Source organism: Sceloporus undulatus, chromosome 1 (assembly GCF_019175285.1).
Source record: "Sceloporus undulatus isolate JIND9_A2432 ecotype Alabama chromosome 1, SceUnd_v1.1, whole genome shotgun sequence".
In the NCBI taxonomy this organism is placed as follows: domain Eukaryota; kingdom Metazoa; phylum Chordata; class Lepidosauria; order Squamata; family Phrynosomatidae; genus Sceloporus; species Sceloporus undulatus.
The window spans coordinates 373,593,024-373,616,129 of record NC_056522.1 but is presented as its reverse complement, the minus strand read 5'-3'; the positions used below and the strand labels follow the sequence as shown (position 1 = coordinate 373,616,129).

Here is a 23,106-nt window from a genome sequence, read left to right as displayed (position 1 = left end):
GAGGATGCGGGAGGAAGAGGAAAAGGAAGAAACTGTGGAGGAGGAGGAAGATGAGGATGAGGAGGGAGGGAAGGAAGGAAGCAGTGGGAGGAAGAAGGGGAAGGAGGCAGGAAGAGGAAGAGGAGAAAGAAGCAGCAGCAATGGTGGCTGCGTCAGAGGTCCCTGCCACCTCAGGTGAAAGCAAGGAGGGAGGGAAAGAGAATGGATGAGGTGAAGTCCTGACCCCTGGCCACGCTAGTATTGAGGACAATGGGACTTGAACATCTGTGAATTTTGGTATCTGGGGGGGGAGGGTCCAGAACGGATCCCCCGCAGATACTGAGGGCCCACTGTACTGTACTTGCAAGGCTAGAGACAGATGTTAGGATCTGTGAAATGGCAGAAACCAAACAGTTCTTGGCACAAACCTATGCCTCCTGCCATTTTCACAGACCTTGCGTCTCTTCCCAGCCTCGTGTCTCTATCCAACCTCACTGGGGGGAAAAACAATATTACAGAGCTGCAGGAAGACTTTCAGTGGCCTCCTTCCAACTTTCTAATGAAGAAATAGGAGTACTGCAGCCACCACCTTGAAGCATCATGTCGGTGCTCAGAAAGTTTTGAATTTTGGAGCATTTTGGACAAGGGATGCTCAACCTGTAGTAATAAAAAATTGAAAGTAATAATTTTTACCAGTTCTGGCTGTTAAACTAAGCTTGGGTCCCTGCAGTGAGAAAATCCTTGTAAAAAGGACCCAGAAATGTAGCTTTGCTTTGGATTCCTTTTCTTTTTATCTCCCTCTCTTCTTTGTCTTCTTTTTTTGAAAAAGGACTGGAGGCAGCTGTTGCTAGCCTGGTTCACACACCTGTAGTTACCCCTGTGACTACACCACCCAAAGTAGTTACACCAAGTCCTCCTGTATCAGAACATGTTCCAGACATGGAAGCAAAAGGAAAACCAGCACCTCCGAACCCTTGGGAAGATGCAGAGCTTCCTCTGGAAGAAGAAAAGCCCAGCCCACAGAGTGAGGAAGGTGCCTATCATCCAAGAGCTGTGTGAGTCCAATGAGTTGACATAAAATCACTTTCTAACCTCCTCTGTAATATTCTCAGCTGTAATGAGAAGGACATGCATGAAGCGCTTTATCTTATAAAGCAGCTCTTTTACTTGGATGAGGTTGTTCTCTTGTTACCTTTACCTGGGGTGGGTGGGATGCAGGAGTATAGTTATGGGGTGGGGGGAGAAGAGCAGAAGTGCACTTGCCCTTCCAAATAGGAATCTTTCCCCACCATGAAATTTTCCTTCAGTTCCCAAATTTCTCTGCAGAGAGTAAGGTATTGAAAATCATTCACAACTAAAACTAATTGCTGAAAGACATAGCTATGTTTGTCTAAAAAATGAGTATGCAAAGAGATCTTGTAGCACCTTTGAAACTAACTGAAAGAGTAAAGCTGGTAGCATGAGCTTTTGTAGACTTGTATCTATTTCCTCATATGACCCAATGCATCTGGGGAAAGAGTCAAGTCTAAGGAAGCTTATGCTATCAGCTTCTCTATATCTCATATTTACTGTGTTGGTATTGCCTTGGCTGCTTTGTGTGCCCCTTTTTTTTGGATGCCTAAACTTTGAAGGCTCAACTGAAGTTTTAGTTTACTGCGATGCTAGAAATTTGTGGACTCAAAGAAAATTTCATTGGGAGCAGAAGTCTTATTTCTTATTTCAGTGTTTTCACTTTGTCCCATTCCTTTCCTGTAGTTGCTGCTTTGATGAGATGAGAAGTGGCTCTTTAGAAGAAGCAGTTACTGTGGGCAGGAAAGTATCAAAGTTGATGAACAGAGCTAAGCTAAATGGCCCTATCCATTCAGGATGTCTGTGGGAAATGCATTTTTATGGCTAACTATCAAGTTTATTTCTATTATCTTGAAAGCTGTACAGTGTACATATCTTTGTTGCTTTTATTCCAGTGGCAGTGCAAATGGAAGCTGCGATAATGGGATGGAGGCGGGAAATAACATTAGGTTTAATGAGGGAAGAGTTATTTTCTTCAATTAACTATGCAGAGTAAAAAAAAAAAGGTATGTGTCATCAATTTTTAAAGGTGCATTCTTTTTTGTCATTTTTAGGATCATGTCTGTGGCTAAACATGAAGAACCGGACAACTTGGTTTTGCCAGCTTCAGTGCTGACTGAGCCCCATGATCTACAGTCTCAGGAACCCAGGGCACAATCTCCTTCATTGCATACCCCTAGTTCTGGCTCTTCAACAGAAGAAAGCAGTCCAACCACCACAGAAACAGAGACTGTGGACAGGCCAATTTCAGAAGGAGAACTTTTGTGTAGTTACGGACAACTGCTAGCTGCAAAAGGTGAAACTATTCCCATCCATCCATCCTTGCTGTAGTATTTTTTAGAACTGTGCATCCCTCAAGAGTAGGAAGAGACAGCACATTCCCATAAGAGAACAAGTGTAATTCATAAGATATATAGAAATGGCAGTTGGGAACTATTCCTCTGCCTGCTCCCATGGTTGCTTCTTGGAGATCACATCAAGGTGTTTTACACATTGAATTGTTGAAGTAAAAGACTTTGGGGTTGTATCGATTCAGACTATCAGGAAATCATATCTTTAGCATGGGGAACCATTAAAAAAGCTGTACACTGAGACTGGGGAAGCAAGCCATTGATCTCTGCTATAGGGACACATTGGTGGGGTACAGACCACCAAAAAGAGGCGCCTCCTCAGCGCCTCTCTTTGCTGCGCAGGAGCGCCGCAGCATACAAATTGTGTGGCGCTCCTGCACAGGAAAAAAGGAGCTCCAAAAATGGCTCCTTTTTGTGACGCCGCAAAGCGCCAGAGATGGCGTGGTTACGTCGCAGCTGCGCAATCCCGTTTGGAGGCTGCGCAGCTGCGACATAACCGTTACGCGTGCCGTCTGTATGGTGCTGCGTAACGGCGGCATGAGCGCAAAGTGCTAGAGTTGCGGGGCGTGTGCATGCACCATCCTGAGGCAACCCTAGCACATCGTGAACGCACCACAAAGGGCCCATCTGTACAGGGCCATTATCTCTTTTTCCACTCACCTGCCTTTCCCATAACTAATTGAAGTAAAGCACATTGCTTTATTGGGATCAGCAAGATCTGATGGGCTAGGATGTCATAGTCTTGTAATTGTATGATTCTTGATGGCCTGGGATCATCTGGAAAAAAAAATCTGAAGGAAAATAACAAAGCCCTGTCAACTTAAAGGGTTAAAACTGGTGTTGAAGAAGCTTTAGATTAGGGGAACAGTGTCTGCAAACTAAAGCAAAAAGAAATGTATGGAAAGTACAAAGAGAGACACTCAGTACCCTCATCTACAAAACATATTTTTCACTGTGGAAATATTTGTGAGTGAAAGGTAATTGAAGTCTTCTGCCTAACTGTGTGTATTTTTTCTTACTATTATTCTAGCTTTAGCAGAGGGAGGACTTTCTCTTCCAAACCTTAGCGACAGTTTGACCAACTCTCTTCATGATGCTCAAGAGATGGTAATGAAATCCTTTCATTAGACAGTTGAAATGAGCAGAGTATGTTTCATTATACCTTAGAGTGAGTTATTAAAGTTCCAATAACTATTCACTGTTTAAATGAATTGCAGAATGAGCAGCAGAATCTGAGAGAACAAACTCAAACAGTTCAGTTTGCAAATAAAAAAGATGGAACATGTCATGTGTCAACTTCATAAAATAGCAAATGGGTCACTCTTTCTTTATGACTGACTTGGTTACCAAGATAGCAGCCCACCTTATTTTTAAAGGTGTGAATGTTCCATCACATGAATTTAATTACATTTTTCAGTGCTAGCTAAAGACTTGTGGCAGAAGCTGTAGGGAAGCTTAGGCCAGCCCTAAGGTGAAACTATCATAGGGTTTTCTTGACATGTTTCTTTAGAGGGGGTTTGACATCATTGCCTTCCTCTGAGGTTGAGAGAGTGTGACTTTCCCAAGGCTACCCAGTGAGTTTATATGGCTGAGCTGGAATTTGAATCCTGGTCTTCTGAGTCCTAGTCCAACACTCAAACCATTACACCATGCTATATCTTTGCATCTAAATGTGACATTTGATGGGCAAGGACATTGCCCAGATTTGGTTTAGTGATGGACATGGTATCCTTAAGCTGGCATGGTTCCTCACTCCTGTATCTTAGACTGAAGGAACAAGGGCTCTTAGCCATTTGTCAGCTAATCTGTATCTGAAGGTCGTTTTTATCATCTCTGATCACCTAAGCATGCATCTTGTAACTAATGTTAAAAGCCAGTCAGGCAGAGTTAGCATTAACCTACTTACACATTCTTAAGTACAGTCAGCCCTTCTTATACACTGATTTGTTATACACGGATTCAAGTATACACGGTTTGAAAATGTTCAAAAAAAAGTATAAATTTCAAAGATCAAACCTTAATTTTCCATTTTTTATAAGGGACACCATTTTGCTATGTCATTATATTTAATGGGACTTGAGCATACACTGATTTTGTTATACACGGGGGATCTTGGAACCAAACCCCAGCATATAACAAGGATCCACTGTAGTGGAATCTCAGGGTGTTTATATGGGAGAAAAGGCAGGCTCTCTGCTAGTCTTTTAGGTTATTTATTGTATGGAAATAGCACACACATGCATACACATACACTCTTCTTAGGGAAAAACCACAGACCTTTCAGTATCTAGGAAGATTGTTTTCATTATATTATACTGCATATTATAAGGCATCATACTTTCATGGCATTACAGAATATGGCATGTAAAGTGTTATACTTTCATAAGCACTGATCTTGTAGTGTCCCTCATCACAAAGTGTTTTGAAGTTCCTTTTTACTTAGCTGCTGCTGTTTCTGAGTCTGTGGATATATCAGAGTATATAATGATTCAGAAAAATGACTGATCTTGAGGATGTATGGCTTAATCACCCATCAACACAATTCTCTTATGCATCTTTCAGGATTACGATCCCCCCAGTGAAGGGCAAGTGCTGCGGAGACCTCACAAAGGATACCACAGGGATCTGGCCCTCTCTCTCTTTTCAAAATTAAACCAAGCTCCACTTGCTTCTCAGGAAGAGATCTGTGGATCTGAGGTAGTTTCTTTTATCAGCATAATATGAATCACAGAGTTGAGTCCATACTTCAGTCTGCATCAGATGGTTTACAGCGGTTAAAGTCTTGAAGTTTCTTCTACTTCCAGAGCAGGATTATTTTTTGTAGTCTAGGTAGATGAGGCATGGAGTGGAAAATGGGTTCACTTACCACTACTTTTTCCCTATAGCATCCTGCTCATATTGACTCACCACAATTTGTTCTCTATTACACACATCCAGGCAGCCACTACTATTCCTTCTCCTCCAGCAATTGCTGAAGTTGCTTCTGTCACTGCTGTGTACTCCCCTCTTCCCTGTCTCCTCTCTCTGGAAGCCAGGACTGATTTATTTATTTAGGAATGCTAGCCCTGCCTTCCTTTGTCTTGCACATCACCCAAGGCAGTTTACATGACTTAACATTACAATACACAGCAAAACATGGTATCCAAAAAATACTGGGGGAAGCACAACAGATTTTTAAAAAGGTGAATCTTTAAACCGTGTCCTTATGTAAATGAGCACAGCAGAAGCCTTGTATAGTATAGAAGCCACCTGTCATCCTCACTGACCAGGAGAAAATGCCAAGAGAAAGCAGGGGTGAGGATGTGCTCCCCTAGAGAAGGACGTCTGAAATTCCTGGTCTAAGTGATTCAGAGACATAGCCGTGTTAGTCTGGAATATCATTTTGCAAAGTTGCAACATTAGCTTTTGTAGACTTGCATGGAGGACATAGACCAAGTCTACAAAAGCTAATGCTACAACTTCTTTCACTCAGTAAGCCTCAAAGGTGCTACAAGTTCCATTTATTCATTCGAAGTGAATCACAGAGCTTCTCTAACTTTCAGGGGAGTGCAGGAGCAGGAACAGCAACATGTTTCTCAGGGCATTCCAGAGGCTATCTTCTCTCACTCTTCACCCCAGCCACATTGATACATAGATTGAGTGGCTGCTGGGCTGGGAAGCAGGATAGATCTCTATAAATTGTCAGTTTGTGGACTCAGTGTGCATCCAAAAGACTATGGAGACAAATATGACTTCCCCTTGCTTCTTTCAGACCTGTTTCTCTCCCTTTTGCTTTAGAATACTGATGACAGTGCTGGGGAACTCAGCGAGGGTCAGAGGCCAAGGCTGACAAGAACTGCTGAAACTATCCTAATGGGACAATCTGTTTATATGGACCGGCCTGCCAGCCAGGCTCCTAGGCAGCCAAATCACCATAAGCCATCACCTGGACAACATGGCAGAGAAGCAGGTGCAGATTTGAAATAATCTTTTTTTCTGGGGTGTCCTGAAGGCCATTTTTGTACCCTCAGCCTCCCCAGACCACTCTTCCACTCTCTTTCTGGCAGAATTCCCTTTTGAAAAGGTTGCAGGGGTCACCTGCACTATTTCACATCAAAAAATACATTTTTTTTCCAGAATAAGAAATGGGCTCTTGTCCACTTTTGTGTGTGTTTGTTTCATGTTTAGCACTAACTGTGGCTTCTGTAATGTTTCCAGTGGTGGAAATTCAGCCTCTTGATCCATCAGAGATGCCCATCCCTGTTCCAGAGAGAGCCCACTACAGGTTCAAAATGTATTTTCTTGTCCGTTGATACTATGAGGACCCAGGAGAGAGGCGTCTTGGTGACCGTTCCAAATTTGTGGAGCTCCCTCCAACAAAAGGCTCATTTGTTGCCCTGTTTGCTCTGTTTCCATCAGCAAGCAAAGACCTTTTTTAAAATTTATTTGTCTCTTTCATTACAGTGCCAGAAAGGTTTTTTAATAGAATATTTTATACTTTTACCCTTTTCACTTCATTTTAAACTGCTTTAGAATGATAGAATCCTAAAGTTGGAAGATACCATTCAGTCCAACTCCCTGCCATGCAGGAAGACACAATCAAAACACGCCAGAGAGATGGTTTGGTGTTTTAATATAATTGTTTATTCAATTTTATTTTAAAAAAACATTTGTATCAAATAGGGTTTCAGCTGTACCTGAGTCCCATACTGAGAGAAAGGTGGGATATAAATTGATTAAAGAAATAAGCAAACAGGCACAAAAAGTTAGTTTTTAGCATAGCAGTACAATCTGATACAATAGACTATGGTAACTGATGTGTTAGGTTTTTTTTAAAATATGTCAGGGAAAAATAGAAGATAAATCAAAATTGTAACCTACAACAGAATTCAAGCAAAATCTACCCTCCTTTAACTTAAAACCACTAGATTTGGTTGCCCTCTGGGGCAACAAAGAAAAACCTGTACCCTTCTCTCTCTGATAGTCCTTTAGAAGTTCAGAGAGGTAGGCATGTCACTCCTCAGCCTTTTCTTCACCAGGCTGAACATGCCGAACATCTCTCAACCTTTTCTCATATGTTTTGTTCTTCATGTCTCTTTATCTTATTGCCCTTCTCAGAATTTGCTCCAGCTTTTATCATTGTTAAAATAAGGTGCCCAGAACTGAACATAGTCCTCCAAATGGGGCATGTCTATTGCAGAACTGAACATAGAGAAACTATTACTTCCCTTGTCTTGGGAACTACTGTTCTAAAATATTATTTGCCTTCTTTGCTGCAGCATCACACTGCTCAGTTATGTTCAGCTTATAATCATCAATGATCCCAAGGTTCTTTTGACATGCACTGCTGCTAAGCCAAGTATCTCCCATCCCATAAGTGTGCATTTGGATTTTGTAGCCTAAAAATAAGTAACTTTTCCAAACTGCCAAAAAAACACACCCGCTTTCTTACAAGCTTGGTATCTTTTTTTAATTGAACACTTCCAAATATGAAAAGCTTTGGGCAGTTCTTCAAGAAAGATTTTTCATTTTAAAAAGAATCAAGGATTCTTGTTTCATAGCAGCCAAAAACCCAGCACAGTTAAAACAGCACATTCAACAAAGAATCATCCCCTCCAGGAAAAAGTGAAACAGGATAATTACTTTTTGAATGGCTGCCACTTTTCATGCTAATTCCCTTTTTTAAAATAAGTATAATGTATAACATGAGGTTATGCATCAGTCTATCAGCAGTTAAGGTTAAGTGCTATATTTTATTTCAGTCTTGCTGCCTATATTATAATTTAGAAGTTGAACAATTAAATAGTCCATTACATCATCTGGTTATAAAAGATTACATATTTCTAGAGTTTGACCTTGTGTATACATTGAAGAAATAAACATTAAGTTAATCACATTACTTAAAAGTAGACCTTCAGGTTCCGCATTTAGCAAATAAAAGCTTTACATGTTAACTGTTATGGTACAGCATGCTAGGGATCATGTCTTCATTCATGTGACCTGCCTTTATTTTACATGTCATAAATTCACTGAGCTGTTCCAAGAGTTTATGAGCTAGTCATGTCTGGTTGAGCCGCCAAGCAATAATTGTGGCGCTATCCACATTTCCAGTATAAATCAGTGTTTTCTGTAGCTAATGGCTTATGCATTTTTTAAAACAACAACAACTCTGACTTGAAGCACAGTGGATTCAGAACTGCCGCTGTTATCTTTCACAGAGTCTGTAAATGTACAATACTTGTAAATAATTACTCTGTTTTGAATTAGTGTGTGCTGTTTTTTTGCTTGTTCCCATAATAAATTGAAATTCTCTTGCTTTTGATACCATAGTTTATAAATGTGAATCATTTTGGAAACTGCAATTCATAAATGTGCATGCTTGCAGACTTAGGGTGCATCTATACTGTAGAAATAATGCCGTTTGACACCACTTCAACTTCCGTGGCTCTGTCTTACAAAATCCTGGGATTTATTGTTTTATGAAGTATCTGCACAGATGAAAGACCTTGTAAAACTACATATCTCAGGATTCCATAGGATGAAGTTAAAGCATTTAAAATTCTGTGAGACTGTATTATTTCTACAGTGCAGAAGAACCTTAGAATCTCTGAGGTTACACATTAATATTTACCTTTAAAAAATCAGCACACAAAATAAGTCTAAGTTTGTGCTAATGTAGTGGGGCAAATCTTTTAACCATCAGATTCCTTAGTTTTTTGTGGGTTTTTTGGGCTATGTGGCCATGTTCTAGAAGAGTTTCTTCCTGACATTTTGCCAGCATCTGTGGCTGGCATCTTTAGAGAATCAGAATCCTTGTTTTCACCACCTCCTCATCTTCCTTCCTCATTAATTGTAAAGATGCATTATAGTGGCACCAACTTTAACCAGAGTTTAAAGTTGGATAGATTCTCTGTTAAATGTGATTCAGATTACTTACTCAGAATTGTAGCACACAGCATTAACCATACAGTTTATGCAAGTGTAATGCTCTTATACACAGTTAAATGTCAGCCTCATTTTGTCTGCATGGTCACTATATTTTTTTCTTGCAATGAACTTGATGATGAAAATGATATTTGGTAGATTTATGATGAAATCTTATTTGATACTACCTAGGACTGGTTTAGAATCCTCCGTTTCAAAGCTTTCTTTGGCAAAATTCCCATGGCAGTTTTTCCAGAACAGCACAGTACAGAGATCAACTGCTTTGGTAACATAAGAGTCATGCTCACAGTATGTTGAGCATGAGAGAGAATTGCTTTCTTCTTCTGAGAGTAGCATATAAATACATCTAAATAACATCCTCACAGCGAAGTGTTCTTTCATATGTGGGAGGCTATAAATCTCACTTTAATTTGCTGTGGTTGTCTTGGAACATTCTGTGTGGTTTTTAACACAGCTTTACTGTTTTAACTATGGTGTCTCACAGGAGAGGTTCTTGAAGATGCTGATGTTACTCATGGACCAATGAGCATGGCTGAACTGGATCAACCTGTTTCCCCAACAGCTTATGGAGACAGCAGACTGGCATCTCACTTGGACAGCACATCCCTGGTAATGTCCTGCAGCAATTTTTTGTATTTCTGTATTTTCAAGTGTTCTTAAAACACCCAGGCTGGATTGACAGATTTGATGTCATACAACCTAGAAATTAGACTTAAGTCTATGAAAACTCATGCTATCAACTTCTCTCTTTCAATTAGTTTCAAAGGTGCTACAAGATCCCTTTGTATACTGATTTTCCAGACTAACATAACTATGGCCTCATACAGACAGGCCAAAATAAAGCTGCTTCAGCTCACTTTGGAGGTATACTGTTTAAATGATGCATGCGTCCTAAGAGTCCAGAAGCTGCTCCAATGCTGCGCTCCATTCCTTAGGACTGATCATGGCTTTGGCGCAACTTCCGGACTCTTAGGACACATGCATCATTATACAGCGGTCAAATAGAGTGAAACAGAATTCAGACATGATTGAAGCAGTATTTGTTGGCAATCTTTGCTACCTCAGAGTGGACAAACATTTTGAGTTTATTTATTGCTTATCTGCATACTTCTCAATAGTCATTTGTCAAGTAGCTTACAAGACAGAAATGTAAATTGATAGAATGCTAATGCTTAAAACTATCCAAATAAAACATCAAACAGGACTATTTAAGAATGTACAGTGGCCTTAAAGTCAGAAACAAAGAAGCTTGCCTGCTTCCAAAAGTTCATGGTGGGACAAAATTCACCTTCTGAGGAATGGTATTCCACATTTTAGGGCAATTCCTGATAAACCCTGCTTTCAGTGAATACTAATCTTGTGTCTGCAATAGTTGTATCTTGAATAGGGCCTTTCTTGATCCATCTCAGAATATGATGCATCCTTTCCATCACTGAATAAAGTGCTTAGCTTCAGTGTGTTTCTCCATTCCAGATCCCACAAGTGACAATCATGGACAGGGACTCATTTTATCAGCTCCACTTTATTTTTGGGCTCTGATCTTACTTGAAGAAATAGGCATTAGATACCACCCCTTTTTATTATTTATTTAATGTATATCTCACCTTTCTCCCAAGAACTCAAGGTGCCATACATTATTTTTATAATCATCCATGTTTAAGCAAATTTAAATATAACACATTTTCTTTAAAAAAAGTTTTTCTCCCTCTGGGTTGGTGAGAGGAGGAATTCACACAACCTGAGTTTTTCCCATCACTGCCAAGAGACAAGCAGCAAGAACAACATAGTTTTGTGGTATCTGAAAACACACCTTGATGACTCTCCCCACTTGCCGAGTTCTGCTTCCTGTCTCTGCCTTCTTTTTGTCCTAACATTGCACCCAGAAGAGAAGTTATGGCACAACCTCCAAGTGCTCAGAACATTAAAAATTTACATTCAAAGAACTAAATCATTTAGAAATGACTCATTGTTTGTATCCTTCAGTCCAGCTTCATAAGAGTGCAAGGTGTCTCGTTCTATGGTAGCCACGTGGGTCATGACATGCATCCTGATGGCATATGACTTGGTTAAGATACTACACTGGGCTAACAGATGGCTGGCTCAACCAGACCAGCTGCCACTTCAACAGTGTTTTCCACTAATGCTCTGATCACTGACATTTGTAGGGCAACTACCTGCAGTAACTTGCTTGTTTCCTTCCTTCCTTCCTCATTACAAGATTGACAAGTTCAGGTCAGCAGATAGTAGAAGGTGCTATTGGAGGTGCTTAGAGACTAATGCACATTTACTTCCCTCCCAGGTTGTGTGGCTTCCTCCTCTCACCAGCCTAGAAAATGCCACGTTGGGTACTTACTGTGAAGGTGCATTTTGGGTTGTTGAGAGGAGGAATCCACCTCACCCATCATGATCACTCAAAGTTTCACCAAGGTGCAATGTGCTTCTTGTTCTATAACTCTTTTAAGTTCTCTGTATGTAGGCTTGGCTAGAAAGTGAACTGGTATCTAAGATGGCCAAGTTTGCGGGGGGGGGGGGGGGGGGGGGGGGTTTTTTTTTTTTTTAAGTTTTTTTTTTTTTTCTTCCTTTCTCTGAAGTTGTGCGGATTCCTCCTCTCAATACCCCAGAATTCACCTTCACAGTAGGTACCCACTGTGTCATTCTTGAAGCTCTGTTTGCTTAGATGGTTGTTAAATATCAGAATGTTAACAGGACATTTAATAACTTGTATGCAGCAGAAACACCAAGAGACACAACAGCCAATGAAATCCAGAGTCATCTTTGTGAAACCCAGATCTGAAAGCACAGAGCAGCAAGGTAAATTATTCCTTTTATAATTTCTTAAATATGATCTTCCCACACTGAGCCAACAGTTTTGTGGCCTGACAGTTGTCAATTTCAGCCTGAGGTCGAGAACTGCTATGTCTGATTGTCCTGGTGCATAACCCATGCTCAGCACAAGAGACTACTGTCAGAACTGAATATGGAGAAACAGAATGGTTCCCCATCAGCAGATTACTATCACCCTATCTATTCAATCTGTATTCAGAAAACATGGAGAATAGGCTTAGACTTAGAGGCAGGAGGAGTGAAGATCTGAGGAAGAAATATTAACAGCTTAAGGTATGCAGATGACACAGTACTACTAGCAGAAACCAACAATGACATGGACAGTTACTGAAGAAGGTCAAGGAGGAAAGTGCCAAGGTAGGCTTAACGCTGAACATTGAGAAAACAAAACTAATGACCATGGAAGATCTACCAGCATTCATCCTAGATAACGAGAAAATTAAAATAGTCAAGGAATTCCCATACTTCAGATCAAACATTGACCAGAACGGAGACTGCAGTCAGGAAATTAGAAGACGACTAGTATATGGAAGGGCAGCTGTGTAAAAACTGGACAAGATCCTGAAGTGTAAATATAACTCCTAACACTAAAGTGAGAATCTTCCAAACCATTGTATTCCCCATTACCATGTATGGATGTGAACGCTGGACAGTGAAGAAAGCAGAGAGAAAGTCAACTTATTTGAGATGTGATACTGGAGAAGAGTGCTAAGGATACCATGGACAGAAAGACAAACAAATGGGTTCTAGAACAGTTCAAGCCTAAACATCTTGGAAGCCAGGATCACTGAATTGAGGCTGTCCTACTTTGGCCACATCATGAGAAGGCATGAATAATTAGAAAAGACACTAATGCTAGGAAAAATAGAAGGCAATAGAAAGATAGATCAACTCAGAGAGGCCGTAACCCTGAGCTTACAGTACCTGAGCAGGGCAGTGGAGGTCAGGGGATCTTGCAGAGAACAACAGCAAGAAGCAACAACTGTGATGTCCAGCCAGGACTGTTTGAATCTCCCCCCGCATTTCCCTTTATATTAGTCCAGGCCATAGTATGTTTTAGTACAGAAAATGTTCTTTGTATTAGTTGTGGGAGGAGCCATATGTATCCCCTGCATTTTTCCAGGTTTGGTTTGCCCCTTCCCAGCAAGCTCTGTTTTAGCTAGAGGCTTTTTAGTTTTTAGGCAGTCTTTGCTGTGAGCTTGCAGAGAACTGTCTTTTTGGTGGCAGTCAGGCCAAGACAGCCGGAAAGGGCATTTCTTATACGTTAGCCAATTTAGTTACCAGCAATAAATAAGCCAAAGGAATCAGGAGCTGAAAGACTTTGCACCAGCTCTATTGAGTGAGAAAATCAAACCAAGATTAAATCCAGAGAGATGACATCCTGAAGATTGCTGAAACTCAAACTTTAAAGTATTCTTTATTTCAAGTTATCTAGAGCTGGGTAGGAAAAACCTCTTTACTTTTGTTCTTTAAATTAAACTCCCCCCTTTTTGAACTTTATATTCAGCATCAGAGCCTTTTTGGGTAAAAGAGTTTGATTTTACCAGGGTACCAGCGTTGCACACCCAAATCTGCCACCATCTTTAGTTGGGTGTGTCTTCACAGCGACCCATACATGAAAAGACCTTGAATCGAGCACCTTGTTGCCTGAAACCTTCAGAAAGTGCAATTTGCAATTTTTTTCATTGATAGGCAGCATGTTAGGATACATGGTGGGCCGCATGCAAGTCATAGGCCGCACAGTTCCCACAAGTGGTACTCAGTGGCTCAGTATAGGATTTTCTTTTGCCCCCCCCCCTCCCCTCCACAGTGAATGCACTGCCAAGTACATTGCATGAATGCCAGGTGCAGATGTTCAAGATGAGAAATGGACAAAAGATAATGCATAGGCAGAAGAATGAGAGCAGAGCAGGTAGTACTCAGTCCTCTGAACAAGGCAGGCTGGCCCAGCAAGGCCATGGAGAAAAAGATCTTAAAGAAAAATCAACTCCAGTCTGGAGTGAGTAAACTGTCTTGATCTTTTAATAATGCTCTGGTGTCTTTTATATGTGCCTGCATTTTAAAGCTTAATTTAGTCTGGCAGGTTACTGTAACAGAATGCTATAGAAATGGAAGCAATTGCCAAGCTGAGTTGTCTATTTCGCTGGAAAAATCTTTTCTAAAACGGTATTTCAAGTTTCTAGGCAGAATTTACATTATGTTTGGAATACATTTTAAAGCTTAGATATGAGAAGCAGTCGTATGAGATGTTTAAATAGAGAAGAGAGATTTTGAAAAAAGATGGGTTCTGAATTGTTTCATTAGAAAAAAAATGGTTCATTTCTATAGCCTACAAATTAGTGTAGATCTGAGTACGTGGAGTGTGCAGTTGGCCAGTATATTAGCACATACATCATATAGCTACACTTGGCTGGGGGCTAGGATTAGCTGTGACTCCTGAAGCATGTATTATCGGGTCTTCCAAGTATCAACAAGGGACAATTGAAATTCATGATATGTAGCACTGACATTCAGAGAGCAGTTATTTACAAGTTTCTCATCTATCTAAATACCAAATGTAACCAAGTGGACCCTTGTTATACGCTGGGGTTTGGTTCCAAGATCCCCCGGGTATAACAAAATTTGTGTATGTTCAAGTCCTATTAAATATAATGACATAGCAAAATGGTGTCACTTATAAAAAAGATATCAAGGTTTGATATTTGAAATGTATACTTTTTTGCTTTGTGTTTTTCTGTGACATTAACATATTATCCACATTTGTAAATTACGTGATGCACACAATTCTGTCTTTATGAAAGTTCTGCACCCAAAATATGGGATTTTTTGGCATCTTGTTAAGTCTCTATAAAAGGAAATATTTCCAACCTTCAAATAGGGGGCATCCGTTACAATAAAGAATACTTGGTAAACCTGTAGAAATTCTACATCTTCTGCTGGATAATGTATGAATCTGCCTCAGTAGTTCTGCTTGTATGTGAGGTCTTGGCCACAAGATGGCAGCCATCTGTCTCTTCTTATTACAGGAGAATGACAACTGGATTTTCTTCCATATATTGATCAATAAAGAATTGTTGGACTTTAAAAGAGAAAAAATAAAAAAAGATGCAACAGATATAAAATTCTAATCCATGGAAAATCTAGTTTAATGCTGACTGTTATGCCATTAAAGCAGCTAGACTGAAATGGTTTATGAGCATTGAAGAGGGGCCTCTTCTCACTGATCCCTCTGTTACAAGCTAAAGGTATTATAGCCAAGTGTGTTGAGGCAAGGAGCAGAATTTCTTTCTAACTGATAAGATCTGTGGGTTTTTCTGCATATGAATAAAAATAGCCATAAAGAAGAAAAAGTCCACCATCTTCTTAGTAGGGTACTCAAGTACTCAAGTAGGGTACTCAAGTACTGAAGGAAAGACCAGCAATCACCATTTTCGAAGAAGTCGCCTTCCTTTCTTTCTCAGCTTGGAAGGAAATAGATCTTCTCAGATGCCATTTGCTTATGATTGTTTATAAATTAAGTTATTTAAAATAATGTTTTGGGCTTTTTGTTTTTTAAAAAAATGCCTAGTTTATCAGGAGCAAATTTTTGTAGCCTAATAGATTCAAAACTGTTTTATCATACTCATTTTTATACATACTTTTTTGAGCCAGTGGTATAGAGGGTTGAGTGTTTGACTAGGATTCTAGGAGACCAGGGTCTGTTCAGTCACAGATGAACAGGTATGCTTGGGCAAGTCACACTCTCTCGGCCTCAGAGGAGAGCAGTGGCAAACTCCTCTGAATAAATCTTGCCAAGAAAACCATATGATAGAGTTGCCATAAGTTACAGTTGACCTGTTTTTGTAACTGGCTGAATCTTGCAGTGCTCAGTTCATTATGTACATGAAATCAATGCAGTTATTGATAGGTTGCTTGAACAACACAGGGAAAGGATGCCACATAAAAATTGTGGATTAAAATAACATTTTAAGTCGAGGGAAAGTTTTGGGGCCAAAATTATGGATTTTGCTATGACCCAAGGATAAGCCGAACTTAGGTACATGCAATGAAGGATATAAAAGATGAAGTAAAGGAAAACAATGTGTAAGAACTTAGGAGATTCCAGCAGGCATAACTATTTGCGCATGTACTAAAGGCTGGATGGATGAGAGAGTAGAAGGGGGTCAGTGCTTCCAGGGCAGATTAAACTCTTTCCTTTCACCATATGTATGTATGTATGTATGAGTTAAAACACAGTACTTACATTGACCCGTGGATATGTTGACTTAGGTTTTTGAGATCTATTACTTTCCTTTTTTTAAAAAAAATATATTTCTCTTAATCAGCATGAAATTGATTGTACAACACAATATGCGTTCAGTTAATTATACAGTATACATCCAATAAGCAGAATAAGTACATTAAACTTAGCATAATCAGCTCTGTTATCAAAAAAATCTCTATAATCTTTAAAACAGCAATTTAACATTTGTCTTTATAGTAAAGGAGGATTAAAAACAAATAATTAAACCTGTATAAATCTTAAATAAAGTTTTATTCTAAATTTCTAGACTTACACATGAGTATATAAGTAGTTATTAAAAAATATCAAAGGACTAGCCAAGGTATAGAAAATCTTGAACTATTTCTTCATAGTCAGTTTAAAATTTATGTGAATCACCTGTGGTCATTCTTTTAATGTTTAACTGTAAATCTATCTTTGCAGTTTCTTCCTTGACTTCCTTCAGTACTTGTTCCAAGCCTTTGCAATTTTGAGTGGAAGTATGGTGTCATCTGCATATCTTAAATTGTTGATGTTCCTTCTTCCAATTTTTATACCTCCTTCCTCTGAGCCTATTCCTGCTTTAAATACAATACAAATGAAACAGATAGGGTGATAAAATACAGGCTTGCCTGACCCCTTTGCCAATTAGAAACCATTCTGTTTTTCCATATTCTGAGCCTCTTGTCCTGATAATAGGTTATGACGCATCAGGACAAGCAAATGTTTAAGAGTGAGCAAATGTTTTTCGTGAGCAACACAATCAAAGGCTTTGCTATAATCTATAAATCACAGGCTGATTTTAATTTTTGGTGTGTTCCATTATCTAACGTATGCTTGCATACATCGTTCTTCTTCATTTTCTGAACCCAGCTTAGACATCTGGCATTTCTCACCTTCTATGGTGAAAGAAGATTATCTAGAAGATTAGGACCCAAAAATTAGGTGCAACATCAAGTAGCAACAAATTTAATACATTTAATATTATTGGTTGAAATATTACTTTACTGTATCATGGGTGGTTCCATACATAGTTCCATACATTATTGTGGAAATATTGCATCATTCATAGTGGAGGGAGGAATTGTCCAAGTCTCCAGATGTTGTTGGATCGTACCTTCTGGCATTTCTCACCCTTGGCTATGCTAGCTAGAGTTGCTGGGAGTGACAGTTCAACAACATCTGAAGGACTATACAGTTCCTACCCCAAATATATAGTGTGTAGGAGCATTTATAGGGTATTCAGTACAGTAAACACTTCTCCATTGGTTTATAATTTAACCTGCAGGAATTTATAGAGAGAATGATGTTCTGTTTTTTAAAACTGAATGCTAATATCTAGTATTTAATTCTAATAATTATTTTGGTTTTTTACAGACATGGTGTGTGTGTGTGTGTTTGTACATAATTGTTCAGGAGAGTCTAACAAATCCAGACCCAATATCCATTTTTCTGATCAAGAAATTTGCAATCCCATAGATCATGTATGCAGATAGATTGCTTAAGATGAAAGTTCTTGGTCAACAAAGCTCTTAAGTTATACAGTTGGCCCTCCTTATATACAGATTTTTTTATACACAAATTCAAGCATCTACGGCTTGAAAATATTCAACAAAAGTATAAATTTCAGGTATCAAACCTTGATTTTTTCATTTTATATAAGGGATACCATTTTGCTATGCCATTGTATTTAATGGGACTTGAGCATCCATGGATTTTGTTATTTACGGAGGTTCCTGGAACCAAACCCCAGCGGATAACAAGGGCCCACTGTATTGTTGGGAGCAAGATGTTGAAAACAATAGCTGGTGGATTTCAGTGTGGAGTATAACTTTGGACAGAAAGATATATATTCACTGTTTCTTGTGGAGATGCACACTGGCTTCAGAATATATCCTTTAATCTTCTTCCATTGCCTGCAGATGTTCTCTTCTAATACAGTACATTAAAATGCATTTTCAGAAGCTCAGGCAATTATTTGTGGTAGTAAAAATATGTAAGCTGCCAATTATGTTAAAACTTTGCTCAGTCCAGTGATTTGTAGACTTGCCAAGAGAATGGTCTTCCTAGTTTTTTTTCCGTTGGGTCTTGCTTTGTGTTAGATGTGTTTTGGCTTTCTGTAGTATTCAAGGTACAAATAAAGGTGGTGATTTTTAACCTATATAACCTAAATGTCCTGGATGCCTCCAATTAACAAGAGGCAAAATTGGAGAGCACCAGACACAAATATCTGTAATTTGGGGTGCAGAAACTGGGGAGTAGGTTTTCTTTGTTTGATCACAGTTTATGAGGAGCTTCCAGTACATTTTGTGTGTGCAATATATGGGGAAGTCCTCTGGATACTGAATCCTAGAAGGACACCGTTCTTTAGCCATTTCACGATCTAATCTCAGTTCGTGCAGAATTCCTAGCTAATAACTTGCTGGTCACAGAGTCAATTAAGTATTGGACCAAGCTTCATATGGGTCCTGCCAAACAAAGTTTGCATAATAACTGCTATGTGGCATTACACACTAGTAATCTGGATCTGCTTTGTGTGTTGGTGTGTAGTGTGGAAGGAGAAACCAGCATGTTTATCATCAACCCATATCCAGTCTTTTTAGCAAGTGGGAAAGCATTGATGAGGAAGTGGGTGGTCCAAAGTGAAATCTGTAAAAGCTTTGATGAAGCGTCATGTTCCACACTGAAAATAATATCTTCCTTCCTTAGATTTGAAACCCATTAGGCTTCACAAAATTCACTTCCTCTCTTAATATATTCATTATTGAGCTTTGCAAGATGCTTCACTGTCATCTCCTTATTAGACAGAAATTAGTCTAATGAATTACAGTACTTACTGTGGTATAGCAAATCTCTACCAGATGCTTGGAGTAACATTAAGGCCAACTTCAGAACACAAATAGGTCTAAAGAAGCATAGTAGTTGATGGAATGGGTGAGAAGAGGAATCCATATAAAGTAGGTTGTGCCATGCATTGCCAATAGAGAAGCAAGAAAGTCACATGATTGTAAACTGACTGGTCATTTTGCATACTCAACTCACTTTGTCATTTCTCCTTCTAGTCTTGCCCAGAGCAGATCTCTTTTCTTTAACTTCCATCTAATTTGATCTTTGAATCTGAAGAGAGAGATTCTGAATTGAACTCACAAATTTGGCACCATGTACAACCACTACTGAAACCAAAGCAGAGTCATAAGGGAAGTAGCATCACCCTTTTTTTTATATCTCTTAGGTTTGGGCTCAAGCAGTGAGGGTGACAGCATGGCATAGTGGTTTGAGTGTTGGACTGCAACTCTGGAGACCAGGGTTTAATTACCACTTGGCCATGAAACCCACTGGGTAACCTTGGACAAGTCATATGCTCTCAGCCTTGGAAAGGCAATGGCAAGCCTCCTCTGAACAAATCTTGCCAAGAAAGCCCCATGTTAGGGTTGCCTTAGGGTTGTCATAAGTCAGAAAGGACTTGAAGGCACACAACAACAGCAAAATGAAAGTGAAGCTTGCAGTCATGAATATCTTCTATTCATTACACAACAACCTATTACGTCTCTGAAACAGTGGCAGAAAGGGGCTAAAAATCTAACTAGGAAAGTAGGGAAGCACGGTGTTTTCTGGCTCTGAAAAAGATGCTGTTTTGTTCTAGACTTTCCTATTATTTTCCAACAGCTAAATACTTCCCATTTTGGTCATGTACGTTTGACACCTTCTCTGGCACTGGCACACATGTTTACCCTGAATCTGTTGCTGCAGCAGCAATGATTTTATCACAGCTGTGAGGAAGAGCCAAGACAGAAGCAGAGCACCATTTGTTCTACTTGCACAGTGCTTTTTGACCCCATTTTTCTTAAAGCAATGCCAACAACTTTTAAAAAAAGAATCTTATCTGATTCCTTAACAGTTCTGCTTGTTTCACAATTTGCCTCTTCTCTGGGGACCAAGACTGTCCCTCTCATTGGGGCAAAATAACCAATTCCATTGGAGGATCATCTCTGTGGAGTTTATTGTATTTTCTTTGTGTTCCCAAAGGGAAGGAGGCAGTTGGCCTTCCATTCACAACTTCAGATTCATAAGTACAGCAGGCTCACCATATCCACAGGTGCACGATCTTCAGATTCTCCCAGTCACAATATCAAACTACAGTACTGTAAACAATACAACATTTAACAGAAGTAGCATAGTATATACACTACTTTATTTGCAATACTGGAGAGGCTGCAGAGAGATTCTAAGCAGAAGTGGATGGGTGGCATGCTCCCCAGAGACAGAGGAGCCCAAAGAATATGCATATGGTGGCCAGGGCTTGCTGACACTCAGCTGTTGCCCTATGCTATATTATTAATGGGGACTCAATCATCCATGTTTTTTGTTATCCGTGCAGGGTCCTGGAACCATCCCCATGGATACTGAGAGCCCACTGTATGTATACAAATATAAACCTTGCCTATTATTGGGGAAGACCTCCAGAAGAAAAAAATTCTGGCTTCTATTGATTTAACAGCTTTATTTGCATGTAGTGATGGTCCCAAGGAGCAGGATACTTGTAAAGTTTTCTTATAACTAACCCCATTTTCAGTTCAGAGTAATGTTAGACCATTTCAGTGGTGAATTGCCATAACATCTTGTAATTTGCCTTTGTCCAGGTGGGAGGTAGTCACTTCAGTGGTGAACAAGTTGGGCCAAATTAGGGAGTGTCTCCCCATCTGCTTAGACCTGTAATGACTCTGGTCAATCCTATATCATTCTTCAGTGATGAAAGGCACATTGCTTAGAAGTGATGCAGCATTGTTGGGAGGTTCAGGAATGTACTCAGCATAAACTGATGGGAGCTTTAGGCAGCTGGTGAAACTGCAGCTTTCCTACTTTCTTCTATTGTAGCAGAACATAGTATTAAGAACTGACAACACTGCAACAAGGGATCACCTTTTTGAACAGGGTGGATTTTGACCACACTCCCATTACACAGAGGCATCCCTTCTATTCAAACGGATGGAGAAAATAGTACTGCCCATACCATCCCAGTGGGTTCAGGGCTCCACAAATTTGGGGATAGACTTTCATGTTGATGTGTTCTCAACATGAACACATCACATCAAGAGTCTTCCTTCAAATTCTTGGATCCCATCCCAGGAGAAAGGTGGAGTATTCATTTAGTAAATGTAGAATAAAATAGAGGACAGGATGCATGATGGTAGGTATTTTTTGCCTTGAAGGCCAACACAAACAATTCCAATTGTACACTAGGGTTTATTGCCCATGGGTTTCTACAGTTTCTACAGTACAACTGAACACATCATGTTTCTGCCTCCCTGGCCAACTAGACCACTCAACCAACTTTCACTTCAGTTATTCCTTGTGTGAATATTGTTGATGGGTTGGGGGGGGGGGAAGGTGGTACATTGATTTCTCTTCAGACTGAGGAGGGCATAGTTATCTGAGATAATAGGTTTTTGAAGAACCATGTTTTCTCTTCACCTCTACTCCTGCACTGTCAAGGACCTGTCCTGCATCCCAATTATGCCCCTTTATCTTTTTCCAGTTACATTCAGTCTTCCTGCCAAAAGTTCCTTCTTTTCCTATCTCCCAGAAGATCCCCCTGTTTTGTTTTGTTTTCATGTCCAAAGCCATTGTAGTCATAGGAACTCACACGGCATGATCTTGATATAAGTCTCATCTTGAAGGTTTACATTGTAGAACTAAATCATTCAGAAAGTCAGATACTGTACCTTGCTTATTTTGTTTCACTCTGTCCTGGGAGGTATCGGGTCCCCAGATTCCTTTTGCCCAGATGGATAAAGGCATGTACTTCCATAGCCTATGATCTTGCAAAAATCCACCTTGCAGCTCTTTCCACTAGAGCTTTTGTCATGTCTTCCGCCTTTTCTTCCAGTGCATCACTTTTAGAGATCTGTCAAGCAGTGGAGTACATTGACTATTTTCCTCAGGCTTACAATATTGACACATTTAAATGTTCAGAAAGCCACTCTTAAGGTATGTAAAGTCTTGGGTGTATCCCATTTGTATGGATTCCTCCTCTTGCCAACCCAGAGAATGATACATTCAGTACTTACCATGAAGGTTAATTCTGGGTTGGTAAAGAGAAATACTGTGTCCAGTTCTGGGCACCAAAGTTCAAGAGTGATATTGGTAAACTGGAACGTGTTCAGTGGAAGGTGACCAGAATGGTGAAAGATCTGGAAGCCATGCCCTATGAGAAGTGACGTAGAGAGTAGGGTGTGTTTAACTTGCAGAAGAAAAGGTTAAGGAGTGACATGATAGCCATTTTTAAATATCTGAAAGGATGGAACAATCTTGTTTTCTGCTGCTCCAGGACATAGAGCAGTAGATTCAAGCTACAGGAAAAGAGATTCCACCTAAACATGTGGAAGAACTTCCTGACAGTAAGAGTTGTTTGACAGTGGAATACAGTACATTACCTCAGAGTGTGGTGGAGTCTCCTTCTTTGGAAGGTTTTCAATAGAGGCTGAATGGTAATCTGTCACGAGTAGTTTGGTTGTGTATTCCTGCATGGCAGAGGATTGGACTGGATGATCCTTGGGAGTGTCTTCCAACTCTATGAGTTTATGATGCTAAGAACTCATACCCTCCTCATTGTGGCTATCTATTCACCAGATACTGTGGGTGGATTGTTTTTCCCTCTGGTTCCTCCCTCTTGTTCCT

General features: G+C 39.8%; 1 protein-coding gene across 2 annotated transcripts in view; it reads left to right on the top strand.

Annotated features, from left to right (window-relative positions):
- The window catches only part of KIAA0586 (KIAA0586 ortholog), a 104,048-nt gene that overhangs the window by 51,919 nt on the left and 29,023 nt on the right, over positions 1-23,106 (top strand). For both annotated transcript variants that reach the window (XM_042452994.1, XM_042453003.1), the window contains 7 exons: positions 809-1,034; positions 2,103-2,344; positions 3,430-3,506; positions 4,962-5,096; positions 6,177-6,348; positions 9,808-9,932; positions 12,053-12,134. In XM_042452994.1, the coding sequence (XP_042308928.1) occupies positions 809-1,034; positions 2,103-2,344; positions 3,430-3,506; positions 4,962-5,096; positions 6,177-6,348; positions 9,808-9,932; positions 12,053-12,134 (1,059 nt within the window). The remainder of the gene's footprint in view (positions 1-808; positions 1,035-2,102; positions 2,345-3,429; positions 3,507-4,961; positions 5,097-6,176; positions 6,349-9,807; positions 9,933-12,052; positions 12,135-23,106) is intronic.